The 13,804-nt window shown below is 37.4% G+C and overlaps 1 protein-coding gene and 1 long non-coding RNA gene across 2 annotated transcripts; one reads left to right on the top strand and one right to left on the bottom strand.

Moving 5' to 3' along the window:
• Window positions 1–2,391: 2,391 nt before the first annotated feature.
• LOC133736536 (non-specific lipid-transfer protein-like) lies at window positions 2,392–3,126 on the bottom strand. The gene is made up of 2 exons (XM_062164060.1): window positions 2,768–3,126; window positions 2,392–2,507 (listed from the first exon to the last, which is right to left on the bottom strand). The coding sequence occupies exons 1-2, from the start codon at window positions 3,115–3,117 to the stop codon at window positions 2,492–2,494; spliced, it is 366 nt and encodes a 121-aa protein (XP_062020044.1). The 5' UTR covers window positions 3,118–3,126; the 3' UTR covers window positions 2,392–2,491.
• A 698-nt stretch (window positions 3,127–3,824) lies between these two features.
• Window positions 3,825–5,089, top strand: LOC133741313 (uncharacterized). The gene is made up of 3 exons (XR_009861796.1): window positions 3,825–4,100; window positions 4,295–4,348; window positions 4,726–5,089. It is a non-coding gene; the product is annotated as an uncharacterized LOC133741313 (long non-coding RNA).
• The last annotated feature ends 8,715 nt before the right edge of the window (window positions 5,090–13,804 follow it).

A 13,804-nucleotide genomic window follows, 5' to 3' on the forward strand; every position in this document is an offset into this window, starting at 1 on the left:
ACCATCACCTCACCAAGATTTCTTTTCCTCCTCATCAAGATCTACCATCACCTCACCAAGATCCATTTTCCTCCTCACCAAAATTCCATCAAATCCTCATCAATTTCTCAAAGGGATTTCAAGGAGCTTCAAGGGACCTCATCTACATCAAGACTTGAGATTGGGTATAGTGGGAAGCCATAAATCAAGACTTGTCATAATTGCTCCATAGCAATTTGTGACTTGTTCATGTTACTTTCCACTCCTTTTCACTTTTACCTCTTTAATTGATGAATATTGTTGTTGATTTGTGGATGGGTTGTGAGTAGTCTATTTAGGAAACTAGGGTTTGAACCCTAGCATGGATTTAATGTAATAAATATGTTTTGATTTAATGGTTTTCAATTTCGTGTTTGGCATATGTTCTATTCTATATTATTTGGCTTAGATGCATGCTTAGGAGCTTGATTAACTCTTGAATGTGTAGATGAGCATGTCTAGAACAAATTAGGGGACCTAATCATTTCTCTAATTTATGGCTAGGACACTTGTTTAGAACATGGTTAGTTACAATACCAATTTCGATTGCCGTATTGGCTAGCTTGGGAACCTTGATTCTAGGACTCTTCGCCTTTTGGTGCAACTAGAGGCCCTAACAAGGCTCTAGATTGTCCCAATTGAGTTTCTACGACCCTTGATCCGGAGTAGGAATACCCTTTAAGGAATCTAATGACCCATGAGCCTTGAAAAGCCTTGGGTACGGTTCTTGATGCCACTATGAATTGAATGACCATTGTCGAAATATATTTGTGCATTAAATTTGGCTAGGAGGATACCCTAGTGACCTAATTTCTATTTCTTGATTAGTTTCTATTATCTCAAGTTTTTATTAGCTACTTTAATTTTTAATTGTCAATTTTATTTTTCGCAATTAAAAAAATCAATTTTTACAAACTACTTTCATTGTCCATACCACTCGGTTGTGAGCTTCTGCATTTATTTGTGGTTCTCTTGACCAATTTTAGGCTTGGTTGTTCCGAGCCGGGCATGTAAATAGCTTGGTGCTATTTTTAGGTTTTGTTTGTTAAATTGTTGGTGACTTAGTAATCGGCATAACCAAGGATTGGAGTTAGCTTTTCAATCCCCGTGGTACGATAATTTCGGGTTTAAATATTTCCCACTTCTTTGATGACCGTGCCCTTATTGCGCGTAAGTTGCAGTCAAGCACACAAATCATGTGGACTCATAGTTTCTTCTATATATGAGATACTTTTCTGTTTCTTTTGTTTTCTTTTTCATAATTTTTCCTGGCATTTTAGGAATTTGCACTTGTTGTAGTGCATCATTGATAGACACACACACACACACACATATATAGATACACACCTGAAAATTTACTGAAAATTTGCAGGAGTGGTCTACTCAAAGAATATAAAGTAGCCTTCAAAATTAGGTGAGAAGCTATAGGAGGTGGCCGGATGTTGATTCAGAAAAGATGGGAATGTGCCTGTGGTTTTAGACAAGAAGATGGAGGAAAAGAAGTGTTATGGTCACATCTTATAAAGCATTAACTTCATTTATTTTAATTTTGGCAATATGCATTATGAACAGTGTGGTGAAGATGAATAAAAATCAAGAAGTAATTCTCTCATTTATACAGCCTCTTTTGCTAAGTATAAAAATAAATAAATAAATAAATAAATAAAAGGATTTGCATATATGCCTGAAACTTTTTTGTTAACAGTTCATATTTTGAGACAACCAAACTTGCCATAGCTATCGATACAGTTGTCATTTCTATTTGCAGCAGCATTTTTCAGTTGCTATAGTCTTGCAACGGCAAATATTTTCAGTGGCTATTGCTCTTGGGATGGCACAAGTTTCATTTCCAATAGTGTTGGCGACGCCACCATCCGCTATGGAAGCTTTACCGTTGCCAAAAGTCATTTGCAACGGCACCTTGCCGTGGCCAATGCAATATTTTTTTGTAATGGTTGTAAGGATGAAGTTATAACCTCATGGGAATAAATTATGTTATATTTTTGAAAAATTTTCCTTTTCTTTTATCAAAACTTGAAAGTATCATGTCTAAGTTATAAAGTCACACAGGTCTCCCATTCGTAAGTGAGAGGTCGTGATTTCGACTCACGGAAGATTAGTTGTTGTAATTAAGAGTTGTTGATGTGATAATAAAAAAAACAGGATTTTTTTTTCCAGATGTATGAGGTTGTACGAAATTTGAATTGATTCATGATTGATGATTTTGTAATTTGAATACCTCATTGACACTTTTTAAATTATTGGTTGTCGGTGCAAATAGTTTGGACAATTTTTATAGAAAAAATTAAACGAATAAAATTAAAGTATAGAATTAAATTCTTTTATTTGATGTAAAAAATTACATGTTCATACATAATTTGGACGGAGTACAAACTATGGAACCAAACACTCCTTTCTGCATCCTAAAATATCGATACGTTGTAGCCAAGTTCTCCTCTTTTCATTTTGACCTTTAAAACAGAGAAGCCCTGCAGGTGAAATTAATCAAAATAAATATTAGTTATAGATATGAAGTATCAATCATAAGCAATATTGCGAAAACTTGAGAGAGAGAGAGAGAGAGAGAGAGAGAGAGAGAGAGAGAGAGAGAGAGAGAGAGAGAGAGAGAGAGAGAGAGAGAGAGAGAGGAGAAATGCTTGCATGTAGCTAGTTGCAAATATCACGTGAATTAGAAAGATGATGCATAATTGTATATCACTATTAATTTGAAGAGAAAAAAATTGCGTACTTGCTGCAGTCTGCGTTGGGATCAAGAGGTACAGGAATTGTGACCTTGCAATACTGAGGAATGATGTATTGAAGTTTTCCGACGTCAATATGAAAGGCAAGAATAATCTGCTTCATACATTCACACAGATCTCTACGTACTTGTCTGGATCTAACTTTAGAAACCAATTCTTTCACAGCTCCACAGCAAGAAGCGCTAGGAGTTGGAGGGCCATTTCCAACCGAAAAATCTTGACAGGGATTCAAAATGCCTGCGGTCTCATCGCATGTGAGGCCATTTGCAGGATATGGACTGATCATCAACACCATGATCACAATACCAAAAGCCAAGAGAGACCAACAGCTAGTCATTTTCTTATCCCAGAAGAAATGAAAAATGGATGAAAAATGGATGTGCCTTTGCAATTATCAAATATGAATTTAAAGCTTGAGTGCTAAGACCGTAATTGTATGCGTCTTTTATAGGGTCGTCAACAGCCCTAATTTATGGTATGCGTTATATTTAAATTTATTTTAAGAAAAGTTTAATTAGTTGACCAAGCCACTGGTTTAATTATGTAAACGACTAAATTTATTTGGAATTAAGTCTTGGAAATTTAATACATTGCACTAGGTGATATTATCCGGGATGTATTTACTATATATATATATATATATATATATATATTAAATGACATATATAACCTACTATAAAATGACTATTAAGGACAATAATTATATCAAAAAAATATTATATTTATTTTAGAAAATTACTCATAAGTGTCATTTTGAAACTTAAATTAGCAATAAGGCCCCACCTAACATTTTTTGTCTTGATAAGGCCACTTGAATTCTCAAATTTTACCGTATCTGATGATTCTGCCCTTCTACATAAGAAAACCAACTTGATATCAGATTAATCATTTTCTCTCTCTCTCTCCTCTCTCTCTCTCTATCTCTCTCTCTCTCTCTGCGACTCCTCAAAGGAAGCCCTCTCTCTTCCTCTTCGTCCTCCGACGAACCGATCATTAATTTTGTTTCTCTGGCTTCCAGCAACGGCGGCCAAGACGACTACGGCCTTCATCAAACCTAGCTACGACCTAAACGATGAGAGATCTCGGCATTCCAAGCACGACGGCGACAGTTGTCGAATTGAAGCATTTCGATGTCCCTCTGACGTCGCCGGCGACCAATTCTCCGGTCAATTGCATCCGCCTCCAACAGGATCTGCGTTACACCATCGACCGAAGCTCTCTCTCATGCTCGTCTCAATCAAACTGAATTGAGTTCGATTATCGGCGAGAGGAGGAAGAAGAAGATGTTTAGGATACACAGGAATAGGCCGATGAGGTTAGGTAAGAGATTCAATTTCAAGTTCACTCAGTTTAAGGCCCCTCTCTTATGATCGTCGCAATTGAACTGAATTGATTTTGATTCTCAACACTGAGCATACATGTATGATTGCGCTTTGTGTCATAATTTGCTTCAATCTCTGTATATGGACAAGTTGAATGCATTTTTATTCATTCTTGTGACAATTTTTATGTAGGAGAGGTTAAACTGTATCAGAAGAAGCTACAACGTTTCATAGATTTGATCAAAGGTATACATACTCTTCTGTATTTGTTGTGAAATTTCAGATTTCAAATTTTGTTCATACTTTCAAATGGCAGGACATAATTAGAGTACTGTAATTTTAAAACAGATTCATACTTTCTTGTATAATGTCGTGTGTATTATATTCAATTGAAATAATGTATATTGTAATATCAGAGAGCATATTGATCAACCATTTGTATCTTTCTGCAATGTTTGCTAAGAAATAAAGACAGTCTAATTGTTAAGAGTTTAGTTGTGGACGTGTATGTTTTGATGCTTATGCAATAATAAGTGTGGAAATTTTGTGTGATTAATTAATGAGGAATTTATGGGGAGGATTTTCTGGTTTGGTTAGTGTGATGGTGATGTCTGTGATTATAGGTGCTGAGAGAATGGGACAAGCTGTTTGTGTCCATTATGTATGTGGAAATTGGGAAGACGATTGCTAAGTCGAGCAAAGCAGCGGTGCGAAATGGGAGTTGTCAATGGAGTGACGCACTTTCAGAGTCTATATGAGATGGAAAATTGTTTCTTAAGCTGGTGGTTGCCATGGTATTGTTATTGTTATTGTTAGGTTTTTCATTTTGATTGATTTCGAGTCAGTAACTCTCTATAACTATTATAGTGGCTTTTCAATACAGTGATGGTAGCTTTTTATGCTTATGTTAGTATTTTTTCAAGTTGATGTCAGAAATTATGTTTTCATTTTGATTGATTTCAAGTCAGTAGCTTTTTATAACTATTATAGTGGTTTTTCAACACAGTGATAGTAGCTAACTATGTCTATGCTAATATCTTTTCAAACTGGATGAAATTCAATTTTCTTCTTGTTGTGATTTCGTATCTCTAGCATTTCTTGTTTGGAATTTGTGTTACATTGTCAACATGTATAATCAGTATTTATGTCAGTAGGTTTTTATTACTGGTCCAGTAGCTTTTGTTTTTGTTGCTAGTGACAGTAGTTTTTGTTTCTGGTTACAGAAGTTTTTGTTGTTGGTGACAGTAGGTTTTGTTCTGGTGACAGTAGTTTTTATTGCTGGTGATAGTAGTTTTTCGTTTCTGGTGGCAGTAGCTTTTGTTTCTGGTGACAGTAGTTTTCTGATGTTGGTGACAGTAGTTTTTGTTGTTGGCGGGAGTAGCTTTTAGTGTTGCTGAGAGTAGTTCTTGTTGCTGGTGACAGTAACTTTTATTGCTTATGACAGTAGTTTTTGTACCTCGCCGGAGAACTCATTAGAATAGCTTTTGTTGCTAGTGACAGTAATATTTGTTATTGGTGGGAGTAGCTTTTAGTGTTGGTGACAGTAACTTTTGTGACCTCATAGGTCCCGGAAATTTCATCAGAGTAGCTTTTATTGTTGGTGACAGTAGCTTTTGTGGCATCGCCGGAGGTTGCCGGAAATCTCATCAGAGTAGCTTTTCTTGCTAGCGACAGTAGCTTTTGTTATTGGTGACAGTAGCTTTTGTGGTCACCGGAGACCCGCCGGAAGTTGGCCGGAGACCTGCCGGAGTTGGCTGGAGACCCGCCGGAGTTGGCCTGAGGTCGGCCGGAGTTGTACGATTAATAAAGTGTTCGTTTGTACGATTTCGTAGTTCGAGGGTGGAGTGGAATTATTTTCGGACGAATAATTATTCGAAGTGCACGTGTTAGGGGGTTCACAAAGTTTGACTTTTTATACGTTAAGATTCTGTGAAAACTTCCTTCACGGAAATCGTAGTGCGCGTCGTTACGAGTTCGTGGACATGCGGAACGCGGAAATCGGAGTTCGTATGAAGAAGTTATCGCATTTGGAAAAAGTTTCCATTTTGGTTAAATAGGAAAAAAAACAGAAGTTTCCATTTTGGGAAACTTTTCCTCTCTCTTCGGTCCCGACCCCGTTTCGCCCTCTTCCCTTCGCCGGCAGATTTCTTCACCGTCCGGCAACCAATCGGAGCTATTCCAAAGGGAATCCTGCTCTCCTCAATCCCCTCTTGAGGTCTGTGGAAGAATTGGAGCATGAAACGAGCTGTGGAGGGCGGTGCAAGGCTGGGAAGTTTGGCGGTGGCGATGCTTCGAACCCAGATCGGAGATCACGTTTCCGGCCACCATAGCCGGTGATTCTTGAGGGCTTTTGCAGCCCATAGGACGTTGATGCTTCTCCCAAAGCAGCTTGGGACAATTTCACTTGTGGAGGACGAATCGAAGCTTTGAAATTCTAGGGTTCATCGGTTTTCAAAACTTGCGAGGTAAATTCTGGCCAAATGGCTTTGATTCTGACTTTGTGCTAGTTATGAATGTTTCAATTGGAGTTGTGATGAAGAACTTTCGTGTTGGAAGTTTTGTCAAATTTTGACTTTGGTTTGGTGGCGGTGCCGCCACTGTGGTGGTGGTTTTCGGCGGCCTCCGGCCACCTCTGGGGCAGTTTATGCTCCTCAGTGCGATCTACTCGTCGATACGAGCATTTCGATATATAGTTTGTAATTTTTGGAAATCGTATGAGCACGTTATGAATTTTTCCAAGTTTTAGGGTTTTCGGTTCGATCGGTTTTCGATCCGTGAGGATTCGGCCGTCCAATTGACTTGTAGTTTTGTTATATTGATCGTATAAGTATTCCGGAGGCCTCGGGTGGTCTCGGATGAAGTTTCACCTCGATTGGCATTACTTTTGGGGATTTTAGTTCAACGGGGGTTTGAACTTTAATCGTTATCGATCCGTATACTAAGTTGTGATGCATTTTACTTAGGTGATTGATGGAGTGTGTTCGGTACTTTACCTCGGCTGTAAGAGAAAACGCAGCGGGATTTAGAGGTGAGTAAATCTCACGGTGTTTCGGTTGATAAAGTAGTTATGTTTTATTTTAGTATATTTTATTGTTAGCACGCAAAATCGTATTAATCAAAATAAATTATTTGTTTTAAAATATATGAACTTGATCGACAACGGTTCATGGGTAAGTTAAAACAATGTTTTGTTATAAAATGATTTTCGAGAGGAATAATTTATAAAACTATAGTTGGTATTAGTGGTCATTTCTGCGTGAATGACTACGTATATATATATTTACGTGGAATATATATATTGGATGGTGTGACATGGGTGAAGTTGTGTTTGAGAGTATGATTTAATATATTGTAGTACCAAAGTGGTGACCAAAGTGGCGATAATTGATGTGTTGATTGTTATGAAGAGGATAGGAATTAATGTTGAGTGATTGAGGTTTGAGATTGTTGATGGGCGATCATCTACTTTAGTCTGAGTCAATGGGTGAACATCGACTATCGACTTTAGTTTGGTGTTGATGAGTGATCATCGACTCTAGTGTGAGTTGTTGACCTGTGTGGTGATTTGTGTGATGACCTGTGTGGTGATCTGTGTGGTGTTCTGTGTGATGACCTGTGTGGGTGTGATGAGCTGTGTGGTGGTTGGCGTTATTAATGGATGTTTTTAGTAAATGTTTCTATTTATTTCTATTATTGTATTGTTTGTTTTCTTGGTAATCTCCTGAACTAAATTCTATGCAGGGATTACCATTCTGAATTGATTGTTTTAATGTAATTCCCTGAACTAAATTATATGCAGGGATTACTATGATTTTTATTATTTGTTTAATGTAATCTCCTGAACTAAGTTATATGCAGGGATTACTATTTTCTGAATTAATTGGTTTCATCGTAATCTCCTGAACTAAACTATATGCAGGGATTACAATGATTTTGAATTGTGTGTTTTTAGTGATCTCCTGAACTAATTTTCTAAGCAGGGATTACTGGTTTTATTTACTTTAATGATGTGAGTGCAGTTGTGGTTGAGACTCGTGGTGAGTCAAGAAATGTTTTATCACGTCATTGTGGTGATAAGTGCTTTAGGTTGAGAGGAAAGAAGTGTGATTTCGTGGTTGTGTTGTCAAGACTGAAAATGATTTGAAACATCACTGAGGTGACAACTACTTTTGTTGAGTTAAATGAAGGTTGATTTTGTAGTTCGTTGTGTTTTAAAATGTTTAAAACATAATTGAGTTTAATTGATTCGTTGAAGTATTGTGAAATTGGATGCTTGAGTCGAGAGTCAGAGCATGTTGATTTTGATATGAGTTAACTTACGTGAGCATGATATTGAAGGATGGTTTTGTATGTTTGGTTGTGTATTGTGAAATTAAATGTTGTTGCTTTAATTATCTCACGAATTGAGAAATTATAAGCATGAGTGACGTGAGTCATTTTTATTGAGTTTACTCATACGGGCTGAAAAGCTTACCATGTTTGTTGTTTACATTCCCGGTTCACTATTCTATGGTGTAGGGGTTATTGTGCAGGTCAGAATATTGGGTGATCGTTATCGAAGCTGAGGTGGACTTTCCATCACGTGGTGTACAAGGGCGCTTTTACTTGTAGTCTTCCGTTGTGTAGTGAGTTGGTGAGAGTGGTTACACGTTGAATTGATATTCAGTTTAATTTGTAAACTATTGTAATGTAATATGTGACTCTAAAGAACGAGTCGGTATTGACATTGTGAGTTTAGTTTGTTTGTTGCTTAGTTTAAATGAAAAATTTTCTATATGTGTTTTCTTGTGTTTGTTCTCGCGTTTCGGATTTGAATTTAATTATTCAAAATTCGGGGCGTGACATTTCTATTGATTGTTAAATTATTTTTAATGTAATCTCCTGAACTAAATGATATTCAAGGATTACTATAATTTCTATTGATTACTATGATTTATATTGATTGTTAAATTGTTTTTAATGTGATCTCCTGAACTAAGTTTCTATGCAGGGATTACTGATTTTACTTAATTCAAATTGTGAGTGCAGTTGTGGTTTGAAATTTGTAGTGAGTGTGAAATGAGTTGTGATGTCATAATTTTGACAAATGCTTTATGCTGAGGGGAAATGAGTGTGATTTCGTAGTTGTGTTGTTGAGACTAAAAATGATTTGAAACATCACTGAGGTGACAACTACTTTTGTTGAAACAAACGAAGGTTGGTTTTGTAGATTGTTGTGTTTTAAAATGTTTAAAACATCACTTGAGTTTGAATGTTTAGTTGAAGTTTTGTGAAGTTGGATGCATGAGTCGAGAATCAGAGCATGTAGATTTTAGATATGAGTTAACTTACGTGAGCATGATATTGTAGGATGTGAACTTGATGTTCTTTGTCGTTATAATTGCATATCGATTTTGTTAGGTTGAGATGGTTTAAGCATGCATGTGCTTCTGTTGTTTGTTTTGAGTTTACTCACACAAGCTTGCAAAAGCTTAACGGGTTTGTTATTTCAACCTGGTGCACTATTCAATGGTGTATGGGGTCTATCCTGCAGGCTAGGGTGAACGTGATGGAGCTATGGTCCCTTGCCATTGTAGTCGTGAGTTTAGGAACTTATTTGTTCTATGCACTTGTTAGTCTTTCGCTGTGTAGTAAGTGTGGTGGGGTTATTTACTTATTGAATTATTATTCAGTTTAATTTGTAAACTTGACGTAATATAATATGTGACTCTAAAAAACGAGTCTGTATTGACATTGTGGGTTCAGCACATCATCTTGTACTTGTTTTAAAACGAAAAATTCTCTAAGTATTTAGTGTTAATGTCTGAACCATCACGTCCAGAGTATTTGTGTTTGTTAATTTGTTTATTAATTGTGCTTGAAAATCAGAGTGTGACAACCCTAACTCCTAAAATTAAACTACTCACTAGCCATACAAGAACTCATCAACAAAAGTATACAAAAAATATGAGCTAGATAATAAGGAAGAGAGAGAATAGTTAGCTTGATCACTTCTAGGTATGGGCTAATATGAACCAAGTAATTTTTCTACCCAACTACCTAAAATTAAGGTGTGGTGCTCTTCATGTTGATTTTCTATCTTCAAGCCTGAGTGAGTCTTCCAAGTAGATGAAACTAAAATGAAGAAAAGAAAAGAGAAGAGGGACTGTGAGGTGATGGGCGAGAGAAATGGGAATGAATGGTAAATGGGGTCGGTTGCGGCTGTCGCCCAGAGGAAGAGAGATAAGGCCTTCTCCAACCCACCAACATAAAATGCTAAAAGACTATTTTTTAGCCCAAATGATCTCCAACCCACCAAACTTAGGGCCAAAGGGCCAAAACTTAGGGCTAAAGGTGAGTAGAGGGGTAAATTTAGCCCCAAATCTAGCCTTTTAGAAAAGCAGTTGCTGACGTCATCTAGTTGTTGTTTGTTTTTTTTTTTTTAATAGCCGTTGGTTTTTTTTGTTTTGTTTTACACTATAAATACATATCACCTCAACCTTCTTTTTCACATTTTCCTTCTACTTCCTCATATATATCTCTCATTTATTTTTCCTTTATCGAAAATAAAGATATTTTTGATTATCTTAAAAAAAAAAACATCCGAAAAAATATTTTTTTATCATAAAAATGATTTCAATTAGGGAATTACTATAAGTAAAAATATGATAAAAAATAAGAACACACACACATATCCAAAATGTTAAAATATATTTTAGGGATATAATTTATTCTTGACGGGTTGAAGATAGTTGATGTCACATCGATAAATAGTGCAGAATTCATGGCTAAAATTTAACCCCAGGACTATTTTTAGCCCTTCCAGTTGAAGCTGGCCTAAAGTCCTGGCTAGCTAGAAGAAGAAAAAAATCTGGATAAGGCCTTTGTGGTCAAGGGTCTCCGTGGAATTTGGTGAGCAAATGATTGAAACGAGACCTGTAGTGCACCACGTGTTGGCATCTAAGTTGATCAAGCCAATTAAACATGTCACGCCCCGAATTTTGAATAATAAATTCAAATCCGAAACATGAATAATTACAATTACAAAATCCAAATCTCGAAACTTCGAGTTCATTATTACAATCCACTCTCACAAGCAATATTGTAAAGCTCAAATGAGCATAACACACCTCACAACTTACAATTGCTGTAAAACTCTAACAATTGCTTTAACCGCACGATCACCGTCCTGGTTCTCCTGTCCTGTAGGATTACCCGCTACACAATTTGAATAGTGTACCGGGAGTTGCAACAACACAAAACCCGGTAAGCTTTTGACAGCTAGTATGAGTAAACAAGAAAGAACTGTTGATTTATTAAATTACAAGACCACCACAAACCCACGTTACTTTCTCACTCTCATATATATATATATAGACACTTATGAGTTACTCTCAATTTCCCCCATAAGGTCACTCAATATTTGGCAGACAGACTAGAGCTCTAACTGATCGTTTCCACCTACCCGGCGCGAGAGCGTGGTTCACGATTTAATACTATTCAGTTCCACCTACCCGGCGCGAGAGCGTGGTTCGCTGATAGTATGCCATGGTCACCCCGTGACCTATTGATCTTCCACAGATCACAACAATTTATTGTTCCTCAACAATAAAACTCAACATCTCTCTCAATATATTGTTTCACAACAATAAACTCAATACCCCTCACAATATATTGTTTCTCAACAATAACCTCAATACCCCTCACAATATATTGTTTCTCAACAATAAACTCAACACAACTCCAACAATACATATTATTTCACGTAATAATATATATACAGACATTCACACAGGAATGTCTAATACACCAACAATAGTTCATATGATTGCAAAATAAAGCAATTAAATATATTGGGTTCGTAATATGAACCACGTGAGGTTTACTCACCTCTAATCCCGCTGCGTCTTCTAAAAGCCACATATCCATCTGAATCGTCCACCAACTCGATTCGTCAATCACCTAATCAGATACTATCTTGACTTAGTAAATTACTCATAAACCACACATATACTGAAATCCAACGGTCGGATTCTAATTATATGATGATCCGACGGTCGAATCTTAATTTAATGATGATCCAACGGTCAGATCCTCACGGATCGCCCTTAGGATCATCCTCCAAAATTATAATGAAGATCCAACGGTCAGATCTTCTTGAATCGTCCTTACTAACATCTTCACAAAATTATACGAAAATCTTACGGTTAGATTCTCACGAATCGCCTTCCGAATCACTATTTCACAATTATACGAAGATCCAACGGTCGGATCTTCGCCCATGACCACACAAAGTCATCGGGACAGTCATACGATCAACATATCTAAATTTGAAGTAAAACCGATGGTCAGATCTTCGCAGATCGTAAACTTAAGATAAAACGTAAAAACGTTAAATAGTAACGTAAAAACGTAAATCCACTATTTATCAACTTTTTCTAACCTAACCTTGTAATATATCAAAACGCTCGTATGGATGCGTAGAACATAGCCTAGATAATAAAAATTCAAAATATGGTCGAATGCGCTGCCACAAGCGGTGGTCAGTGGGCGGTCAACGCGGCGGTCAACGCCGGTCAACCACCTCAGATGGCAAAGTGACCAACTACAAACTGGTTCAAAATGAAAGGGTGATCGACTTCCATACCTGGAGCTAAGTCTGGTTTGGCCTAGATCGTCCTAGATCAAGCTTGGAAGTCGGATTAATCCTGTGCGTCCGATCAGATTTCAGATTAAATCAGGGACGTCAAAAAAGTCAAACCATGATCTAGCGTTCTATACACAAAATCGTGATGAAAGGCTTACATGGGGATGATCAGGGGGAAGAGGAGATCACGAAAATGGGAACGATCGGCCCATGCAACGCCGGAATCGGGGATTTCCGGCCGGGTCGGGTTTGCATGGCAGGGGTGTCTTCGATCTCCATCTGGGGGCAGCGGCGGGGCAAGGCGGTGGCAGGGAGCGGCTGGACGGCTCGAGGCGACCTCGGGGAGGGCCGGGTCGTGGCCGGAGGACGAGCGACGGCGCCGCTGGCGTCGGGTCGGGTCGGCGGGTCGGCAAGGGTGGGAGGGTTTTGCGCGAGAGAGAGAGAGAGAGAGGGGGGACTATTCCGCAAAAATCAGATTTTTTTCGTCCTTAATGAAAAAAATCAGATATTTTTCCTATTTATAGAAAATTCCCAATTTTCAAATATTCATAACTTAATCATACGAACTCCGAATATTACGTTCCACATATGCACGAGATCGTATCGACGAGCTCTACAACTTTCATGAAGGAAGTTTTCCGAAATTCCATACGTATAAAAAGTCAATTTTTGAGACGCTCCTAAATACGTACGATTTCGAAATAAAATCGTTCAAACTAATTCCACCACTTCTCCAAGCCTCGTACTCGCTCCCACTATCGTGAAATCATTTCTAAAAAACAACGGAATTTAATTTGGATTTTTCGGGGTATTACAAAACAATCAATGTTTGATTGGGTTTTTGGGAATATTAGAGAAGGCTCTTTCTGCAATGGTTGATTAATTACTTGATTGATTAACCTAATTAAGGAGGCTGCACTTCTTCTTTTTCTTTAATTTTCTTTTCTTCAATTTCCTCAATGCTCTTCCGCATATTTTTCGCTCCCTACATGACATTGATCACAGTTGACCGGCTTCATCTATTTCGTCTCCTTGTCAATAACTCTATTTTTACTATAATTTTCCGTCATTTTCTC

Source organism: Rosa rugosa, chromosome 3 (assembly GCF_958449725.1).
Source record: "Rosa rugosa chromosome 3, drRosRugo1.1, whole genome shotgun sequence".
NCBI lineage: Eukaryota > Viridiplantae > Streptophyta > Magnoliopsida > Rosales > Rosaceae > Rosa > Rosa rugosa.